The sequence below is a fragment of the Euleptes europaea genome, chromosome 12, assembly GCF_029931775.1.
Source record: "Euleptes europaea isolate rEulEur1 chromosome 12, rEulEur1.hap1, whole genome shotgun sequence".
Lineage (NCBI taxonomy): Eukaryota > Metazoa > Chordata > Lepidosauria > Squamata > Sphaerodactylidae > Euleptes > Euleptes europaea.
In genome coordinates this window covers 58,808,215-58,817,681 of record NC_079323.1, presented here as the reverse complement: position 1 = coordinate 58,817,681, position 9,467 = coordinate 58,808,215, and the positions used below count along the sequence as shown (strand labels likewise).

Genomic DNA, 9,467 nt, shown 5'->3' with positions numbered 1-9,467 from the left:
CCCTTTTGTTGTTGTTTTTCCGGAGTACAGCCTTCATCATCAAATTCGCGGGCTGAGTTTCAAAACCATTACAATCCGTGGAAAGGCTGCTACTGGTTTCTACGCAATATGAATTGCACCCGCCTTGACAATTCATTATTATTTCACCCTCCTGACTTGGGGACAGGGACAGTGTTCTTCTCCTACGGTCTCTGTTGCTTTTCTAACGTTTGGAGGGAGAGACTTTAGTTTTTCTCAAAGATTTCTTGACGAAGTTGGAAGGTCTCTTTCTTACAAACAGAACATGTATTTTAAGGCTTTTCATAACTAGGAAGTGGGAGGTGTAAAAGATATGAACAACAACTTTTACCGTCTTGATCTAACAAAGGAATTGCTAAGGAGAACATTTCATAATGGATGTCAATAGTTTGTAGATACGTACCCATCCCTTTTTTTCCTTTTGTCCCATCCCTTTTTTCCTTTAGTATCCATATTTTTTTAAGTTTATAGATATGTTAATTACACACACACAGTATGATTGTGGGAGAGCACTTGGGCTATCTCCCCCTCCAAGAGTATGTAACATGTAGGGATGATCTGGGTTTATCTTTGGACATATACAGTGATAATGAAGTGCAAGAAACCTTGAGACCTGGCATCTTTAAGCACTAGTTAAATTCTACACATTGGCGGTGGTATGTAGATAAAGGTTAGCAGTATAGATTGCAAAGAGTCAAGCTAGTATTTCACTGAGTGTACTAACAGTGGCTTAGTCTATGCACTACCTTGGATGGTAATAATTTACATTTGATTTATTCATTGGAATTCTTAATTTCTCCACAGGGTTGGGAGTCAATTGCTTTGTAGACATGAAGAGTGACCATGTTCCAACCTTTTAATGGAATGGGAGGTAAAGTATTTGCTTACCAGTTTAGAACATTCCTTAATTTTCTGAAGTAATGAAGAGGGGTGGGGGAGAGGCTGTGGCTCAGGAGGAGCCTCTGCTTTGCAAGCAGAAAGTCGCAGATTCTATCCCTGGTGTCTCCAGTAGGAGATATGAAGGACACGGTACCAAAAGACTTAAAATTCTGTTGATGTACTGGAAGATCAAGACAGACTTGACTTCTGAAGTAGTGTATATGTGTGTAGACATCTCTTTTCTATTTTCTAAAACCATCTCCTAGAAAATAGCCTAATAATGTCAATAAGTAATTTAAGATGTGATCTCTAATCCCTTTAAAAAGTTATAATTATCCTATTAGGACTTTTTTGGATTTGCAAACAGGTTTACATTATAACTGCACTGAAGAACCATGAAGTGGTTTTGTGTGGCACTGAAGAGAAAAATATGTCATGTATGGACATACTCAACGCTGGTTCTAAAGAAAGAAAAACAAGTTCCGTTTTACTGCATCTGTGGCCACAGACAGTGGTCAGATCACAAGTCTAAAAAAATTAAAGACTTTTACGTGCTGCTTAAACTTCAGGAAGGCTGCTCTTTGGATGATGTTAGAAATTCATACCGAGATCTTGCTAAGAAATACCACCCAGACAGTGGTTCAGTTACAGCAGATTCTGCAATTTTTGTAGAAATTGATGAAGCATACAGAGCGGTACTTAATGATGTGGCTGAGAAAATGAAATCAAATGAAAAGGAAGAGGAGGAAGAAGACAAATTCAAGTCTGTAGCACCACAACACAGACAGTATTTAAGTTTTGAAGGTATTGGTTTTGGTACTCCAAGTCAAAGAGAAAGACAGTATATGCAGTTTAGAGTAGATCGGGCTTCTGAACAGGTCATGGAATACCGCAAACAGAAAATGGAGAGCCAGCTTGCTACAAGCAGTACAATGTTAGCAAAAGATGTAAGGCAAAGTAAGAAGGTAAAAATCACCCAAGCAATTGAACGGGTGGTTGAGGACCTCATTCAGGAATCTATGGCGAAAGGAGACTTTGATAACCTTAGTGGTAAAGGAAAGCCTTTGCAAAAATTTTCAGACTGTCTACATATTGATCCTATGACTCACAATCTGAACCGGATTCTGATAGACAACGGATACCAACCAGAATGGATTCTAATGCAGAAAGAAATACGGGAAACAATTGAAAAACTGAGAAACGATTTGATTGTTGCCAGGAATAAACTGGGAGATCCACTGACACCACATAAAGTGAAACACTGGAATGAGAGCTGTGAACAGTTTATAGAAAATATCAAGAAATTAAACAAAAGAATTAATGATTTCAACTTAATTGTCCCTATTCTCAGCAGACAGATGGTGCATTTTAATGCCAGTAAAGAAATTGCACGTGCACAGGAACTCTGCAAAGCCCAGATGAAAAAAACAAGGGCTGAGGAACACACAAAGGAAACAGAACATGAACATGGCAGAGAATTTGATCTTAAGACCAGTTTTTTAAAATGGATGAATCTTATTTTGAAGTAAGATTGGTATTATAAACATTTGGTTTCATTAAGACTCACATGACTTCCACAAAACATTCAGTTTTCTATTTACTGATACAACAAGCTGCATTTCCTACTTTGCCATGGAACTATACAAACAAAACACATTTCTACTAGTAAAGCCTTACTTTTGTCAAGATCCCTTCATTTTCATGTATGTCAAATTAGATTTTAAAAAAGATTGTCAAGTTGTGTTTACAACATCTGGAAATAAAAATATATATGAAATTAATTTCAGGAACATTCTTGTTTCTGAGTTGAAAAGGCCTTACTCATCTTCAGTAGTGTCTATGTTGGAGACAAAAATGATAGCAGCACTAGAATCTGCCACTTGAAGCAACTGCTGTGTAGTATCACCTGTTATCCGTCATCCATTCTTTTCCTTCGCTGGATGAGAATGGGGGGTGGGAAATCTGGCTACAATTGTTATAGTATGCTTTAGAGCTCAGTGTTCGCTCCAGTGATGATAATGCTGCTTTACAATGGTGCTGCTGATCATCTGCACTCATAGTTCCATTCTCATATTGTGAAAGGGCAGGGCCAGTCCAACTATATAAGTGATCTAGGCAGTCACCTAGGGGATCAGCTTTTAAGGGGTGCCAAAAGTCCCATGCTGAGCTCCTCCTCTCCTCCAGGTTTCACAACTAATCTCACATGCAGATTGGCAGTGTGTGCAGCTGTTCGTTTAGAGTGGGGAGGTTGGGAGAGAGGAGTGATGTGCCTGTGCCCACCTGTCTGGGTGAGAAGAGCAGCCAGTTACGAGGAACTGCTTCTGTACCAACCAATCCCAGGCACCCAGTTCTTCCTTCCCTTCCTTGCTTCCTTCTTCCCTCCCTGGGTATCCAGTGGTGTGGTTCCTGTGGGAGAAGTAAGAATCTTACCTCAGTGATTAATGTGTAATAATGCGCTAGAAATGATTGGCCACTGTGTAAACAAACTGTTGGACTTGATGGGCCTTGGTCTGATCCAGCCTGACTTTTCTCTTGTTCTTAATAGCTGGATGAATAATTCTATACATAGATTTGTATCTGCTGGAAGCGTTCTAGGGTAGAAAGGTGAGTTTTCTCTGGGTTTTCAATACATTATTGTTCTTATTTCTGATCTTTTTATGTTATATTTCTGATCTTTTAGGAATAAATACTATTTGAGGAGCAAAGGCAAGGCACTGCTGAGGGTTGCTACCAATTGGAAGGCGCCCCTCTTGCCCATGCCCAAAGCTGCATTCCCAGTGTGCCTTCTGGATCTTTCACAATTCCATGCTGTCATCACCCCCTTTTCAGTATTAAGAACATAGGAATAGCCTTGCTGGCTCAGACCAGCAGTCCATCTAGTCCAACATCCTGTCTCACACAGTGGCCAAGCAGTTATCCTGGAAGTCCAATAGTAGGACATAGAGGACAAGGCCTTCCACTGACGTTGCTTCCTGGCACTGGTATTCAGAAATTTACTGCTTCTGAATGTGGAGATTCCCTTCAGTCAACATGGCTAGTAGCCACTGATAGACCTCCATGAATCTGTCTAATCCCATTTTAAAGCCGTCTATGCCTGTGGCCATCACTACATCCTGTGGCAGCAAATTCTACATTTTAATCACTCTGGGTAAAGAAGTATTTTCTTTTGTCTGTCCTGATCTATTTTCCATCAACTTCATTGGGTGCCCTCAAGTTTTGGTGTTTTGGGAAAGTTCTCTCTGTTCATTCTTTCTACCCCATGCATAATTTTATAAACCTGTACCATGTCCCTCTAAGCCACATTTCCTGAATGGAAAAGTATCTTTAGTGTTTCCTCAAAGCTTTGCAAAGTCCTTTTTGAGATAAGGTTAGCAGAACTGCACACAGTATTCCAAATGAGGCTGTACTGTAGATCTATACAGGACCACTATAATATTGGCTGTTTTATTTTCAATCCCTTTCCTAATCATTTCCAGCCTAGAGTTTGCCTTTTTCACCACAACACCAAGGTCTCTTTCTCTCTCAATTCCAGCAACTTCAGACACCACCTCCCGCCCCCCGCCGCCATCAAGTTATAGCTGACTTATGGTGACTCCGTAGGGTTTTCAAGGCAAGAGACATGTAGAGGTGGTTTGTCATTGCCTGCCTCCATGTCACAACCCTGGTATTCCTTGGAGGTCTCTCATCCAAATATTCACCAGGGCTGACTCTCCTTAGCTTCCAAGATCTGATGAGATTGGGTTAGCCTGAGCTAGCCAGGTCAGCATATACTTAAAGCTGGGATTTTTCTCTCTCTTGTGCATCACCTTATGTTTACGTACATTGAACTTTATTTGCCATATGGTTGCCTATCCAAGAGAGATCTTCCTTGAGCTCTTCACAATGCACTTTGGTTTTCACCATCCTGAATAATTTTGTGTCATCAGCAAAGTTGGCCATTACACTGTTCACTCCCAATTCCAGATAATTTTTTGTCTCTTTCTTCCTGCTCTCTGCTTCCTGCCATTTATCCATTTTTTAATCCATTAGGGAACCTGTCCTCTTATCACGATTGCTCAAAAGTCTTTCGAAAGTTTATGTATTCAACGTCTACTGCAGGGATCCCCAACTTTTTTGAGCCTGCGGGCACATTTATAATTCTGTCACACATGGTTGTCGCAGCAACAAAATGGCTGTCCCAAAATGGCTGCCGTAGGAGGTCGAGTCAGCCACAAAGATTGCCACAGCTTAACTTCAGTAACACAATGCAGATCTTTGTGCTGTGATGGCAGCTGTTGCCAAAACAACATTTAAAAACATCCGTAAGGCCAATCAAATCTCCCAATAGTCAAGCCTTGCTGGGAAAAAGCCTTACCTGGCCCCACCCATTTCCTAAAAAACACTTGATGGATTATTTTTGTAACCACATCCATGACATGTTTAGAGCAGAGTAAATTAGCACACAAAGCTTCCTGACGAATGATGGCAATGGTAAGAAACAATTTTTGGGGAAGATTCATCTTTTTTGCCGAGGGCAGTGAATCCATTGATGCAGCCCACCATTGCTGGTGCTCCATCAGTGGCGATGGATGATAGTTTGTGAAGATGCAAATTTATTTCTGTAGAATCGTTTTTGAAAGTTTGAAATATGTCTTCACCTCGTGTATGTCCTTTCAGAGGTAGTATTTTGAGGAGCTCTTCTTGGACAGAAAAAAATCATTGAACACCATTCTCACAATGATTGCCAGCTGAAAAGTGTCTGTTATGTCTGTGGATTCTTCCAGCTGGAGTGAAAGCCACAGCCATTTATGCAAGTCAGTTAGCAACTGATATTCCAACTCACTAGAAATGGCTTAAATTCTCCTGGTCACTGTGTTCCCAGAGAGTTTCAACGTCTAGATTGCAGACATGATTTCACCTTTATTGTGAAAACCTTCAAAAAGCTACTCACCAACAGTAAAAAATACATCTTCAAAAGGTTTCTTCTTTTTTGCAAGCATGTTTGCAGCTATAAATGATGCAACGGTGGTGTTTTTGCTTTGCTTGAAGAACAGCAACTGTTGCAAGGCCAATTTTGATTTCAGTTCAGAGATTTTCTTTTTACAAATTTCAGAACCGAGTGGATATTTTGAAAAGGTGCTATGTTGTGTCTCAGAGGTCATTTATGCATGGGAATTTTACCTGACGTTCGATGCTGGCTGGACCCACACTTTCCTGTTGGGAATCTATGCACCAGCAGTCTCCAAGCACAAATCAAGTCCCACTCCTTTAAATGCTGCTTTGTAATTGGCTTACTTGTGGTGCTTACTGTGAGAGAAAATACCCCCCCAAACCCAATTGCCACATAAAAAAGCATTTTAAGTACAACAACATAAAAAACGGCGCTATCTGAAAAGGGATGGGGGAGAGAAATCCAAGCCTCAGTTTTAAAAAGATTTTCTTCTGCTCAGAAAGAGCTCCAAGGAAGCAGGAAATATTTCAATCCCCACCTCTGGACATGCTGCTTTGTAATTGGTTGTGAGAGAAAGCAAGCTTAGGTGTCCTGCCTTATGCATGGGGGTTTCACCTGGGCTTTGCTCAGGGAGGATGGAAGAGTCGGGTTAACAGAGGAATGGGAAGACCCAGACGTTGCCAGGGCTGGCAGTGAGGTCATCTCCAATGGACGGAAAACTCATGCATAACTCCAAGGAACAACCGAGTCAGACGGGCCGAACGTTAGTCCAAGTACCCATGCATAAATCTAATGTATCTTTTAATGTTGTGCTTTTTGGGGATTGCAACAGCTGAAGAGCACAACAAACCCACAGCTTTGCCTTTCACATCCACAAAATGGTATCATTCTTCCCAGTCGGAGTTGAAAAAGTTGGTCCTGGTTTTTTTTGCTAGGTTCCCCATTCATTTTGAGAAGCATAGAAACAGAAAAATATTAAATGTGCAGTTTCTTGTCCCCTCTCCTAAGTAGGAGCCTTCCTACTTCTCTCACATGCTGTTGCTGAGAAGGGATAGAGGACCAGAGGCTGGGAGGAGATGGCTAGTTAGCTTGGGAGGAACCGCCCAAGCCAGCCAGGCCAGGAGGTGAAAGAAATGATCCCATATCAAATAGCATTTGGGAGGAAGGGGAAAGTGTGAGCATCAACAACTGCAGGAATGACAAAGCCACCCAAAAAGGGAGCAGTTAAGGCTGTAGCAAATAAAAGTTACTTGAGTCAGGTCAGCAGGGCAGAGAGAAGCTCTCTTCCTTGTGCTAAAACAAACACCCAGTCAAAATCCACATGCTAAAACAAACACGGTCAAATCTGCCACATTCTGAGCAAGTGTGGCGGGCACAAGAAAGTTTCTTTTGGGGACCCCTGGTCTATTGGACCAACATTATCTACATGCTTGTTCACTTTTTCAAAGAGCTCCCAAAGGCTGGTGAGGCAGGACTTCCCTTTGCAGAAGCCATGCTAATTTTCTTTCAGCAGGCTTTGTTCTTCTATGTACTTAATAATGGTTTCAACTAATTTACTTGGGACAGGCATTAGGCTAATTGGTTTTTAATTTCCAAGTTCTCCTCGACCCCATTTTTAAAATCAGTGTTAACATATGTTGAATAGGGTTGCCAACTGCCTGGAGGAAAAAGATGTTCTCGATTAAAGGAACAGGACATATTTATCCAGGCTTGTTGACAACCTTAAAACTGGAGCAAAAAGCCCGTGCGGAGTCACAATAATGTTAAACCTATTTACATGCTGCATATTAAAGAAAAACAGCACTAGAATAAAATGATGTAGAGATGAGAGAAAGCATAGATGACAACTGAGTACATCTTTTGAAATAGCATGGCAACATTTTTCCAGGGTTTTGAACAAACAGGGAACCCCCAGGGAACCCCTCTCCTGACATCATGCTAAGACAAATTAAGCCCAAAGTCCTTTTCGCAAAACACATTGACAATAGACTTATAACATCAGAAATTGGAAAGGTAGTGTTCTTTTTGTTATTCTCCCTCCAAGTATTGCTAGTAGATATCTTTCACAGTCAGTTAGCCACTGTTGGGATTGGCCACATTTTCTCTAATACAAAGTACTATGGTTTGAATGCTTGCAAAATGCAATCTTGTTCAAAAATGTGTAACACCACACATTTATTGAATAGAAAGTAGTGTTGCAAAGCACTAAATGTTTGGAGGGATTTTTTAGTTCCATTTCTGCAACATTGTCGTATGACTAGTTTGCTGGAAGGAATAGTACCAATAGGGATAGGAAAAATGCTGTAATTCCTGTGTCATTTTCAACAGCTGGTTTCCTCCCAGGTTTTTGCAATAATCTCTGAAGGTTCTGGAAATAAGGAAGTAAATTCTCACAGGCAGCTGAGCACACGAGTGGGTGAAGAAAGCACAAGTGAGGAAGAATGGTAGAAACACTGGGAAAGAACCAATTGTCCATAACTGGTATTATTCTTATCAATATGTGTCATGATGGGAATTAAACAGGTGCGGCATACAAGGAAATCATGGCCTTAGAAGGGCTCTTAAGAAACACTCAAGTGTTTACAACTGATGAGGAGAATGATGCATGCAAAGTATTTAACAGAGATCACTTGTGCCCAAAGTGCGATAAATTATTTTATTAATCTAATTCAAATGTGGTATTGGAGGAGAGTGTTACGGATACCATGAACGGCAAAAAAAATAAAAAAATAAAAACAAGTCAGTGGGTTATAGATCAAATCAAGCCTGAACTGACCCTAGAAGCTAAAATGACTAAACTGACGCTGTCATATTTTGGTCACATTAAGAGAAGAAAAGAGTCACTGGAAAAGACAGTCATGCTAGGAAAAGTTGAGGGCAGCAAGAAAAGAGGAAGACCCATCAAGAGATGGATGGACTCAATAAAGGAAGCCACAGCGCTCCATTTGCAAGACCTGAGCAAGGCTGTCAAAAAGAGAGGACATTTTGGAGGGCTTTGATTCATAGGGTCGCTGTGAGTCGGAAGCGACTTGACTGCCCTTAACACACACACAATGCAAACGAAGCATGATTAAGCTTTTTTTTTTTTTTAATAATTTTTATTTTTTTCATTTAACATAACACAGAAACAATATCCAATACTAAAAACAGTAGTAGTAATAAAAACAAATAATATCACTAATTTAACAATAAAATGACTTCCCCCTCTCCCATCTAAAAATAAATTGTATAAACTTTTGCTAACGGAGCTAATCCCAGTATTATTTTAATTAACCTTATCCTATCCAACATTATTAAATCGGTACCTAATATAAAATTAATACAAAGTATAGATAAGGGATTAGATCAAAGAGTATCCTTTAAACGGTCCCATTGAAAATTGATTTTCACAATAAGTTCTCCAAGCCTCCCATCCCCCCCCCCCAAAAAAAATTGTACATTATCATTCTGGTTTATCGAAGCTGTCAGCTTCGCCATCTCAGTCAATCCCAGCATCTTTTGTATCCAGTCTTTTTTGTCTGGTGAAGCATGATTAAGCGTTGCGATGTGCAAAAACGGCGCAGGCCTCGATCTAATTGCTAGGCCTCGACCAGCGCCAGCGCAGGGGACGTTTCCCTTCTCCTTGGACTCCGCGCCCCTG

General features: G+C 40.6%; 1 protein-coding gene across 1 annotated transcript; it reads left to right on the top strand.

Moving 5' to 3' along the window:
* Positions 1 to 1,292: 1,292 nt before the first annotated feature.
* DNAJC28 (DnaJ heat shock protein family (Hsp40) member C28) lies at positions 1,293 to 2,426 on the top strand. Its single transcript, XM_056858392.1, has one exon. The coding sequence runs from the start codon at positions 1,293 to 1,295 to the stop codon at positions 2,424 to 2,426; it is 1,134 nt and encodes a 377-aa protein (XP_056714370.1).
* The last annotated feature ends 7,041 nt before the right edge of the window (positions 2,427 to 9,467 follow it).

Excerpts from the sequence above, each read along its gene's own strand:
- DNAJC28 (XM_056858392.1), top strand. The coding sequence starts at position 1,293 with ATGAAGTGGTTTTGTGTGGCACTGAAGAGAAAAATATGTCATGTATGG.